This window comes from Sinocyclocheilus rhinocerous, unplaced genomic scaffold, assembly GCF_001515625.1.
Source record: "Sinocyclocheilus rhinocerous isolate Xijiao unplaced genomic scaffold, SAMN03320098_v1.1 scaffold142, whole genome shotgun sequence".
NCBI classification, from domain to species: Eukaryota; Metazoa; Chordata; class Actinopteri; order Cypriniformes; family Cyprinidae; genus Sinocyclocheilus; species Sinocyclocheilus rhinocerous.
This window is the reverse complement of record NW_015644380.1, coordinates 1295441-1307688: the sequence shown is the minus strand read 5'-3', so window position 1 is coordinate 1307688 and position 12248 is coordinate 1295441. Positions and strand designations below refer to the sequence as shown.

General features: G+C 36.3%; 3 protein-coding genes across 3 annotated transcripts in view; 2 read left to right on the top strand and 1 right to left on the bottom strand.

Moving 5' to 3' along the window:
• The window catches only part of LOC107758308 (deleted in lung and esophageal cancer protein 1-like), a 17274-nt gene extending 16125 nt beyond the window's left edge, over positions 1–1149 (top strand). The window contains 1 exon segment of the mRNA XM_016576023.1: positions 725–1149. Within this exon segment, the coding sequence (XP_016431509.1) occupies positions 725–935 (211 nt within the window). The 3' untranslated portion in view covers positions 936–1149.
• A 400-nt stretch (positions 1150–1549) lies between these two features.
• LOC107758307 (3-ketoacyl-CoA thiolase B, peroxisomal-like) lies at positions 1550–5735 on the bottom strand. Its single transcript, XM_016576022.1, has 12 exons — positions 5444–5735; positions 5273–5366; positions 4325–4382; positions 4160–4239; positions 4018–4060; positions 3464–3562; positions 3299–3379; positions 2992–3182; positions 2735–2914; positions 2522–2577; positions 2291–2436; positions 1550–1997 (listed from the first exon to the last, which is right to left on the bottom strand). Exons 1-12 carry the CDS (start codon positions 5594–5596, stop codon positions 1922–1924), a joined length of 1257 nt encoding a protein of 418 aa, XP_016431508.1. The 5' UTR covers positions 5597–5735; the 3' UTR covers positions 1550–1921.
• A 782-nt stretch (positions 5736–6517) lies between these two features.
• Positions 6518–12248, top strand: part of LOC107758305 (mitogen-activated protein kinase kinase kinase 3-like) — an 83105-nt gene continuing 77374 nt past the window's right edge. The window contains exon 1 of the mRNA XM_016576020.1: positions 6518–6970. The gene's annotated coding sequence lies outside the window, so the exon portion shown is untranslated. The remainder of the gene's footprint in view (positions 6971–12248) is intronic.

Below are 12248 nucleotides of genomic sequence, written 5' to 3'. Positions count from 1 at the left end.
GACTTAATCAAAGCACATCATTGGCTAAACTAAGGTCTTCTCTTTCCAACAAAAAAAAACGAGAATGGCCTCTTAAAGAGACAGTGGCAAGGAAATGAACACAAAGCGTATGTTGCCATATGGCCACACCATGTGGTAGAGGGTTAAGAACCGCTGCTTTAGAACATTGATTTTGAAACTTGTGAATCCATTAGAATTGTTAGAAGACAGAATTGCGATTCATATATGAATAGATTTTTACATGCACCTTTAGTTTTCTCTTCCTCTTCTCTAAAGCGGCGCAGCATGGCCTCGCCCCCTTTGCTGCCTTTTCTCGAGGGCGGGGTTTATCTGGGTTTGTTACATCACGAACCCAGGAAGTAACTTGTTGTAGTCCCTACCAGCCGTTTTTGTAGGCATTAAACTGCCAGAATTTTAAAAGACGATATCTGTTTGCATTGCTTTCAGCTTCGTAACTTTGCAGATATTGTTTATGCTCAAACAGCAACATTACACACTAACATTAAAAAAGTGAAATTGCAATGAACCACCCCTTTAAGAAATGGATAATACAATATGTAACTGCAATGGATGAAGATTTAGGTTGAGTTTGAAGTTCAAAGTTCAGTCCACTGAACACTCCACTATATAACTGTATTTGTCTAATCAGATGCAGACCAGTGAATTTATAAACCTAATATAGTCTTAAACTTAAAACTTCATACTAACAGCATTTTCTCCATAGTGATCACAAAGAGTTCCAGACAATCATCACAGTGCAGGGGCTTCTTGGAGAGATACCACTTGTTCTGAAGGTCAATGGAAGAGGATCATTTGATGAGAGTTTTGTGTCTTCAAAATCTGACACCTGACAAAACACTGAGTTCCATATAAAAGACAGAAGAACTGAAATGTATCTCTCTGTACAGTCATTCATTAGTCTGACTAGACACTGATCTCTGTATACGTCAAATTCGGTATTTGTGAGTTGTATTCTTATAATTATAAAGAAGATTAAATAACAACATAAGAACACAAGAACACAAGCAAATGTCAAATGGCCTAGTGTATGTTTGCAAACCGAGGTTCAAAGGTCAAGTTGTAGTTAAACAGTGACTTCACACATACACTACTGTTCAAAAGTTTGGGGTCAGTAAGATTTTTCATGTTTTTTTTAATGTCTTATGCTTACCCAGGCTGCATTTATTTGATTAATAATAAAGTAAAAACAGTAATATTTTAAAATATTATTTATTTAAAGTAACGAACTACTGTTCTATTTTAATATATTTGAAAATGTAATGTATTCCTGTGATGGCAAAGTGGAATTTTCAACAGTTATGCTGCTTAATATTTTTGTGGAAACCATGATACTGAAAATCCAGAATTTTTTTTTTCAGGATTCTTTGATGAATAGAAAGTTAAAAAAAACTGCTTTTATTTGAAAAATAAATATTTTGATCAATTTAATGCATCCTTTCTGAATAAATATATTAATTTCTTTAAAAAAAAAAAACTTGCTGATCCCAAACTTTTGAAAGGTAGTATACCTAGCATTTTAAAACACAAGTTTCATGCATAATAAATCATTTTTATTCTAACAAATGAGATGCATTACAATCCTTTGCAAATTACACTGGTCCTCAACAAAACTTTTTTTTTTTAAAAAGCTCTTACAAATACAAGCATGTCTGTTTCCTTGATCTGTTATCACAGTTGAAATGCAAGGCACTTTAAAGAGAGATCTGAATGTTCTGAATGTTGAACATCCTCAAAAGTAAGGCAAACACCCACTGATACGCACTAAATAAGACGTGTACTCTTTCTGCTTGTGTTTACAGTTAGACTTCTAGCAGCTTGATTAAAAAGAATTTGTGACTTGTTAGTTTCTCTGTGTGTCATCTGGAGATTTGAATCTTGGGATTTTGCGCTAGGGCTTTTATCACTGGCCAGGATACTCGAAAACTGCAGCCGCTCCCATTCCAGTCCCAATGCACATGGACACCACGCCATACCCTCTGCAACAAAAAACACAACACTGTAAGTGGGAAAAGGAATAATCTTTTTTATTTCCAAGATTAAAGCCTGTATAGTTAGGCTTAAAGTAATGTATTAGGGCCATATTATTTCAGCAGTGGGAAAAAAGGGATGGAATTGTGGAATTCAGACATAAAAACTGAATTTATTGTAGAATGGAATCCAGAAAAATTCAAATGGAAAAGTCAGAATTTGGGAAAAAATAAAGGGAATTTAGGGGGGTGGGGGGAATATTTCATAGGACCCTTCTGTATGATTTTTTATGTGCATTCACCTCTTGCGTCTGCGTTTGAGCTCATTGAGCACAGTCACGACCTGTCGAGCACCAGTGCAGCCCAGTGGATGACCAAGAGCAATGGCTCCTCCATTAGGATTCACTTTCTCCATAGGAATGCCCAGTTTTTCCACACAATACACAGCCTAGGAAAATTGGGAAAGCTGCTGTTCTTAATAACAGGAAAGTAGTGGAATAATTTAGGGAAATCCAAGAAAATCTATAAGTCACCTGACTGGCGAATGCTTCGTTGATCTCAAACACATCAATATCATCCACAGTCAGCCCTGCACAAGCAAATGCAATAACACGCCTCATTTACAACCATTATTTTGGAATAATGAAAATGAGAAATCTCTTTCAATACATTTAAGCATGATTACTATTAGAATATAAATGGCTCATTTGAGCCTAGAGGTACAGTGAGAGCAACTGTACTCTCACCAGCCTGGTTGAGGGCTTCTGGGATGGCATAGGCTGGGCCAATGCCCATAACGTCCGGTGGAACACCCACCACAGCGCACGCCCTCAGCACCCCAAAAACAGGAAGTCCCAGTTTCTCCACTGTAGATCTCCGCCCAATTAGCACCGCTGCTGCGCCATCACTCACCTGACTGGCATTACCTGCAATGGGAGCGGAAGAACTGAGTTATGAAATTTAACGTCCTATTTCTTTTTTCAAAAATTCTGCATATGCACACCCGCTGTGGTGCTGCCGGTTTCTTTAAATGCTGGTCGCAGTTTGGCAAGGCCTTCTAAGGTAGTCCCAGGCCGGACCCCATCATCCTTTGTGACAGTAATCGTGCGCTCAGTACCATTTTCGTCAACAAATTTAGTAGTGACTGGTGTGATCTCTTGCTCAAACAAGCCCTTTTTCTGTGCCATGGCTGCCCTAGTGTTATAAAAGTCCACAAATAATTAGTACTTTGAGCTGTTTTGAATGCATTTTTGCTAAATACCAACAACTAGAATGTATAAACTATCCATAAATGTCATGGCGGCAACTACTTTTGTTGGGAACTGAGAGCAAAGCGGTCCTGTTTTTCCCTAGTGATGCCAAATCTCTCAGCAACGTTCTCTGAGGTTATTCTGAAAGAAAACACACAGAAAACTAAGAAAAAAAGTATATTTTAATGTAAATATAAAAACAGTATAAAAGAATAACATGCATACCCCATGGGAATGATGCAGTCTCTGGCTTTCTCATTGTCCATCAGTCGGGGGCTGATGTCTCCAGGGTTATTCGGTGAACGAAGGGACATGCTCTCCACACTAGCATAAAAAAAAAGGAAAAGGAAATGAGCTATAAGATTCAGATTCAAGTAGCTTTACAGGCTTTACATTGATAACAAAGCGATTGATAGCAATAAAATATAGACATGCACATTTACACACAATTAAAAAAAACATTAATAAAAAATTAAATAATTTTTTTATTTTATTTGACAGTACAACTGTAATTTACAACATATTTTGTCTTCATTTTATAATTAGAATTAAAACAAACAAAAAAATAATTAAGACCCTGAAAGAGGTCTTAGTTGGATTTAGCAGCAGCAATATGAGACTTATTAACTTAAAATCTTCAAGTAAATACTTTACGTCTAAGTGGTTTGACTGGGAAAAAAAAGAAGCTTGGAAACACCTGCTCTATGCAATGATTAATGCTAAACTTCAACTTTTACTTCAATTGCTGAAATCAACAATTACAAATGTAGCATACTAACCCACAGGCAAGTCCCAGGTCATATGAACCTCCTCTGATTCCACCTTAAAACACAGAAAAAAAGCCTGTTTAAACTATAATCTTGTATTTTCTTATGGTTCGGCCCAAACGGGCCATTTTACAGGTTAAATTGTAATTCTTACCTGCAATATTAAAAAGTGCTTGTAGTCCAGAAGAGCACTGCCTGTTTACAGTATAGACTGGTACAGACTCAGGAAAGCCACTGAAAGATAAAGAACGTCTTGTATTTTACAGCTAATTCAAATGTTTAGCAATATCTTGATTTATTATTCAATTACTAATTTTACCTAAAAAATTGTGCGACTCGAGCCATCAGTGCACCTGCACCAGGTTGTAGTACATTGCCTGAAAAATAGCAGTAAGTGTATATTAATGTTAAAGGAACGGTTCAGCCAAAAATGACAATTTGCTGAAAATGTACTCACTCTCAGGCTATCCAAGATGTTAATGAGTTTGTTTCTTCATCGAAAAAATCTGAAATTTAGCATTACGTCACTTGCTCACATGTGGATCCTTTGCAGTGAATGGGTGCCATCAGAATGAAAGAATCAGCTGATAAAAACATCACAATACTATACAAGTACACGACTTCAGTCCATCAATTAATGTCTTGTGAAGCGAAAACCTATGTGTTTATAATAAACAATTTCATCATGAAGGCGTTTTAACTTTAAACCACTGGTTCTGGCCATAATCCATAATAATGCTTATTCCAGTGAAAAGTTCATCCCCTGTTGTCCTCTCACATCAAATGCCACCAACATATTTGTTTAGATCTGTTTTGGAAATGGTGTAAATGGTGCTTGATCTGTGCATATTTCTCTCCTGATTCAGACGAGACTTCTTTCTCACTGGAGAAAGCAATATTATGGATAGAGGACTTGTATCTTTTCACTTCACAATGCATTAATTAAGGGACAAAAGTCTTGTTGATTACTTGTGGATTGTGATGTTTTTATCAGCTGTTTGGACTCTCATTCTGATGGCACACATTCAATGCAGAAGGTCCATTGGTGAGCAAGTAATGTAATGCTAAATTTCTTCAAAATCTGTTCTGTTGAAGAAATAAACTCATCTACATCTTGGATGACCTGAGGGTGAGTACATTTTCAGGAAAAAAACAAACAAACAAATTTTTGGGTGGACTATGCATTTAATCAATCTTCATATACGACTGTCATTATTGTGTTTTAGTATATCTTGATTTGATCAGGCTAGCTGTCATCTGGACTTACCAACACACACATCCCCTAGTAAAGAGGGTCTCAGTCCCACATCCTTCAGCACTGCACTCATCACAGCACTGAGAAGCTCATCTGGGGTAGTGTCCTAAAATCAAAAAGACAGACTTTAATAAAGAATACTGTGAATGTCGTTGTCAATTGTCATATTAACCGATATCCCACCTTAAAAGATCCTCTCTTCGCTCGGCCGATGGCTGTTCGTAGTCCATGAACCACAACGATATCATTTGGATCAGCAGCTAAAGCGCTGCACTGCCTCATTCCCACACGACTATTTGAAGACAGATGTCCCGACAAAACCTGCACTCTGTGCATTTTCGATAAAAATAAACTGATAACTGTTTATTGAGATATACACAGATGGTTACAGGGTTTGATGCGTGAACTATGCTCTACATTTCTGATGTTTCCTTGTGAACCTTGCTTCTCTGGTCAGATTGGATATCATTGGCTAGAGCGCTATGACGTTATCGCATGGAATTATGGGCAATGAAGTACAAATCGAGTCATTTGTGGAGTTTTTTTCTGCAAATACAAAATGTTAAAATTACATTACATGCGAAAGAAATTATCCTTTATTACGAGCATTAAGATAAAAGTATTGACAGCTGTGTAAACTTTATAATTCTGAATTCTTTATAATTCTTGCAAATTCTTTATTCATAAATGCTGAATGTCCAAAACTCCTTTGTATAATGCTTTCTGTAACGAACTTGCTCTGTTAATGAAGTCACTTAAGGTTGTAAAAAAGTTTTCGTTCATCCATCGTAAAATATTAGGAATTTAGCATTTTGTGATTTTTTAAAATTTATTTGTATTAATATCTTACTATAGTTACTGACTTTGGTGCATGTGTTTATGCAATCAAATAAATAAATAAGATTTGTACTTTTTACAGTAAATGTTAGGATAATAATATTTTTAAATGATCTATCTATCTATCTATCTATCTATCCTATATTTATTTGTTTGTTACCCACTGTAGCGTGTTTTTATTTATTTTTCGTCTATTTAATTTTGATATATGTAGGCTATTGTACCGCTAAAAACTTCAAAATTACACAGACCAGGGTTTTATACTGTTAGGCCTATTTTGACATGTCTAAATAAAATTGTTTTTTTATTAAAGTAAAATAATTAAAAGAAAGTTTAAAACAAATTAAATGTTCAGACCCTGCTTTGTACCCCATCCTTGAAATGTCGCGCGCTGTTGCTCGCAGTCAGCCGAGGGCGCCAGAATCTCGCGGCGCGAGCGCTGTGTGCGCGTCATCTCTTCCTGAGGCTGACATTACTCTCACTCGCTCCTCTGTGGAAAAACTCGGCGTCAGTCTGTGTTTGCGGAGAGGAAACTTTCTTCATTTGACGGCGCGCAGTCGACAAGATTTGCACCTTTCCCAAGCGCGTACCGCTCCATCTGTTTGGATTACTGGCATCCGCGACTCAAAAACATAATCCGCCAAGTTTTTCGGAAGGTGGATTTGTGCGGTTCCCCTTAATTTGTGCGTGACAACTGTATTGAAGTGCGCGCGGCTTCCGGATCTATCACTGTTTTTGCTGTATCTCTCGCACAAGAGCACAGTTTGCGGATTTTTCTTCTTTACGGCGTTTAACCCCGTGAACTCGCTTTAAATCGCAAATTGGTTTAATTCATCTTAAATTTCAGCACCAGCATGAAGATCTGTACGTAAGGTGAGTTCTATCTAGAATGATAATGACTGCACTTATATTAACGGTATTTGAACAAAGATTTGCTATAGAGGGTAAAATACAAATTGTAATTGTTTTTGTTTTTGTTTTTGTTACACATAATGCATTAGACTCCAGTCCAAAGAGTATCAGGTCACTGCTATTAAAGACAAGCATATTCTGACTTAATGTTGTGTTTTGTCTTGGCTGAACTTGACACTTGAACATCTAGATATAGGCTGCATGTACAGAAAAACATATGCAAGTAAAAATGCTTATACTGTACATAGCAGCTGAAATTATACATGACATTTGCAAATTGTGACATTGCCTGAACATACACTTGGATATGTAAACACTATATCTCATTTGAATGTGTATAAATATGTATCAAACTCTTAAATATAAAAAAATTGTATAGTTATGATGTCTTTAGTATAGCATATATCATCATCATCATATAGCCTAGGTCATGAAATGGGCGTCTCGTCCATGAAATACCTGTAAGATTTTAAACATTCAATCAGATAAATGTTGTTTTTAAGTGTTAATAAGTTGTATTGTGCTATCTCAAGCTAAATGAAAAGTAACAGGGTTGACATTTTACAGTGCATTTACATACAATATATTTATTAGAAAGAGAATTTAACGCTGATATTTCTGCAAAAATCCAATTCTCAAATAATCATTTGTTTAATGTACCAAATTATGGTAACAGGGTTGCGTGATTAATATCGCTCTATAGTTACAGATAAAAAAAGATAAATCGTCTTTGAAGAGCATGCATAAAGATTTTTCTAATTTATGGATTTGTACATTGGTTATAGTGCTGGGCGGTATGACCAAAAATGTATATCACGGTATTTTTCAAAATTATACCGGTTTCACGGTACATGACGGTATTTTTTTTTTTCATGCATGACTGTGTGTTAACCATATTTTCTACTGATTGAGAGAGGAAATACTGCAGTATATTGACTTAGAATGCCCTATTTTACTGTCATGATGAGTGAATATTGTCAAAAAATACCACACAGTGGTACCACATAGTGACTAAACACGACCCCTTTTAATACATGTTAACCAGGAGTCACTCTCATTTATAATCGCGGCATCGTCTGATAAAATCAGCATGCATCTACACTAAAGAGCGGCTATGCGGTTGTTTTGGCTATATTACTTTTTTGTCTCATGCACCGCACTGCCTGTGTCTGAGTAACAACCTAAAAAAAACAACAAACAAAAAAGTGCATGTGATATTAACAGACGAACTACGCTCATATTTATAATTCCAAACAGAGTTCTTCTGTGTCATCACGTTCTATTAGTTCTACAGCTTCAGTTTCGGAACTTTCACGCTTAGTAACACATACAGCTATTCCCTCACCACAGTGCAACAGTGAAAAGGGACCCCTTTCAAACAGTGTCGCGTTCCGAACGTTGTTTAAGCGACATACGGTATTGCGGTATTTTAAGAAAACATATCATAACAAAAATAAACACCGGTATTCGGTATGAACCGGTATACCGCCCAGCACGAATTGGTTATATTGTACGTCGTACAAATTGTGATGTTAACAGGGTTGACGTGAATGCACAAAATTATGGTAACGGGGTCGACTGCTTATTATCGCTTCTTACTGACAAACTTAAAATTAAATTATTTTTTTTTAAAAAGCACACGTCATTGAAGAGCATACAAAGAGATAATTTATTGTTTTATCAAGGGGGAATTAGGACATTAACAGGGTTGAGTAGTACACAATATAATGATTTATTTTATTTTATTTTTTACAATAAACTATTATGTCCAGTAAAGCCTATAATTATTTATAGGGGGAATACATATAAAGCTTTTATCTTCTTTATTGAAATCTATTTAAAAATAAAGTTACTATATGGATGTGTGTTTAAATAATGTCTAATAGTAAAAGTTAATTGCATCACAATAGTACCATTTAAATATTAACTAGGGACACAAATGGCAGCCTTTTCATGGAATGATCTAGGCTATATAAAGCTATACTATAAATTACGGTTAGGAATATATAAATCCAGAGCATACATGATACTGATTTTAATAAGGATACTACATATAGCCACTACAATGAAAAAAGAGCTTGATGGGATGTGCTGGAATGTCCTGCTTTTTCTTGCACTTGTCCTTCAGTCACTCATTGTCCCCTTGAAATATCTTGAGTTTATGTTTGTTTCCTGAAGATCCCTCTGCTTATTGAGTCATTGAATATAGATTAGTGTTTTTGCAATATGTACAGGTCTATCTCAGCCAAACAATATGCCAAGAATGTTTCTTACGACATGAGGAAGGAATCTAGATGAACCTTGTAACTTCATTGCAATTATTGAAGACACCAACCAAGCCTTACTGAGTCATAATGCTCACCTTAGACTAGGCCTGGGCGATAAAACGGTATCAATATTTATTGACGGTACACCTTCTTCGATAATGATATAAAAAATGTTCGATATAGTGCACGATATAGGCACATGCTATGAGTGACGCAGACAGCACACACAAAAACGAACATGAGTGCTGTGCTTGCCTGTGATGAGGAGATTGTGAATAAAAAAAAAAAAAGAATTTGTCGAATTTAAAATAAACATTTGCATTTGAACGCAAAAATAGTACAATCGAATTTTAGGTGTGCGTGAGGGAGCTTCATCAGTGGAGCACGAGATGCGGTGATGATGATGTAAGTGACATTTTTGCGCGCCGCTGCTGCGTTATTCATTCAAAATATTAGAGAAATGTATTAGCTCAATGCGTAGAAGATCTTGATTAGGTTAAAACCGAAACAAAGCCATTCACACAGAACGCATATTCAGCGCATTTTCTAGACAGACAAATATAACTGCTGCACTCGCATCACACAAGAGATGTATAGAAAGCCATGCAAAGTTAAAACAGTTTAAACTTTTAGAAAACAGGTCACACATTTGTGGAGGTTTATTCCGTATACGTGATGCTGTTTTGTTCATAATTGTTTATGCAATTTAAGAAATTATATTTGTTTTTTATGAGTTAATTTAGACGTAATGCTCGTTTTTTTATAGACAGTTATTTCCTTGCGATGACAATTTAATGTGCTGCATTATTTTGCTCATTGTGCCCTCCTGTGGCCTCGGGAAACAAGCCAAAAGTTTAACTTATTTAATCTGCATATAAAACATTAGAAATGGGATATTTGTTTAATTTTTATTTTGTTTGACTGTTAAAACTAAAAAAAATTGTTGTTTGTCTCAATAAATTTAGTTAATTTAAAAATACAGTGGTTAAATGTAAAAAAATTTTTCTATTGCTCTTTGTTTTAAAAACAATGTCAATAATTATCGATACCGAATGATATGAAACATTATGTCATTGATAAATTTTTAGCTATATCGCCCAGCCCTATCTTAGACTCAGGTACAGTTATGTTCATGCATAAACAGCCTTTCATAGCTATTGATGTCAAGTAGAGACCTGCACTCTACTAGACCTGCACTTGGGTCCCGCGGGAGTACCGCAACAGGGTGCGGCGCGGGACAACTCTTGATGGGCGAGTGCGGGTGCGGGCGGGAAGAGACTCGTGTGTGTGCGGGATGCGTGAGAATAAAATTATTCGCCGGACTCCCGCAAAATAGAAATTATCTAAACATAAAATGTCTAAAACATATAAATTGTTATTTATGTGTTGCACAAAAGCAAAAAGAACAACTAATAACATTAAAATGATTAACACGCGCAAGCTAGGCAGAGTTTCTATTTATAACACGTGTTTAAAGGGTTGCGCAATGTAGCCAATCACAGACTCAGCTGTTGATTTCTGGAACGCAATGACCAATCAGAGGTGATTAAGTTAGAATCTACTCACCGCAGTGCTGAAATTTCGTGCTCACGAGTCCTCTCATTTTAACACACGAAGTGTAGACATTGTGAAAGATTAATTGTGCATATGTTCATTGTGTTATAACAGAGCTTTATGAGATCGTGATGAACTGAGATGTCAGCTTTTAGTGATAATAAAGGAAGCGCTGCTCGCATTCTGCCATGCCAAACCATGCACGCAGCAGCCCATGCTTCATTTTCTGTTAAAAATAACAGTGGTTTGTAGGGGTGCAATGGTTCTCGGTAAAAAATCGAACCGTACCGTTCTTCACACACGGTTCGGCATGCACTAGGACCACGGTTCAACTTAAATCTGACAATGTATCTGTAATATTGTTTGTTAGAGTTTGGCTAATGCATGTTTCTGTTGATGGATACAAATTCTGGCTTCCCAATACATTACAACAAGAGCGATGAGAGCGAGAGAGAAAAAAACAATACGTGGACAAACAATATGGGTTGTTAGAGTTCGGTTAATGCATGTTTCTGTTGATGGATACAAATTCTGGCTTCCCAATACATTACAACAAGAGCGATGAGAGAGAAAAAAACAACAATACGTGGACAAACCAGTCACTCTTTAATCAATGCGAGTGCTTTATGCTGGAATAACTGTCATTTATGCCGTCATCACGTGTTGATAGCGCAGGTGAGACCTGAACAGCACACGTTGCTATCTGTTTAAACTAAACTCATTTAAGCCTTGCCAGTTTACATATTAAAGAGCCAGAAGATGTGAACTCGCGCGCGCAGTTAGAAGATTTGTGTGGTCGCTCATCCAAAGCGCGTGAACCCGCGTCTCAGAACGCGTGCAAATATTAAGCTCTCTGTGAAGTATTGTGTTTGAATGGACAAATTCACACAAAAATTGTCAAAATGCCCATCTTGGTGAGTATCCTAGCAGACATAGTCGGCTGAACGTACAGTATCAGTGCACTGGATCAGTGCGTTCTCTTAAAGTGACAGCACTTTCTTAATGTTAATCAAACAGCAACAACACGGAAATCTCTCACTGCTCTTACAAAATAACTTTTGTAACTTTAATAAGGATTAATCTTTAATTTATACAGTCAAATATGCAATGTTATTTTACATTTGATTTATTCAATTTCTGTAAAACTATGTTAGACCTACCTAAAAAAACTGAAAAGCACTGTTTATTTTATTTGTATCTTTTTTCACTGTTTATTTATTTGTGCTGTTACTTGTAGTTAGATTATTTGTTCTTATTTTCTTTATTTTTATTTGACAATATAGCTTTTCCCCTAAACATAGCACATACCGAACCGTACCGAAACCGTGATACAAACCGAACCGTGAGTAAGTTGAACCATTGCACCCATAGACTGTATAAAAACATGGACGTAGTGTCCGTGACGTCACCTGTAGGGT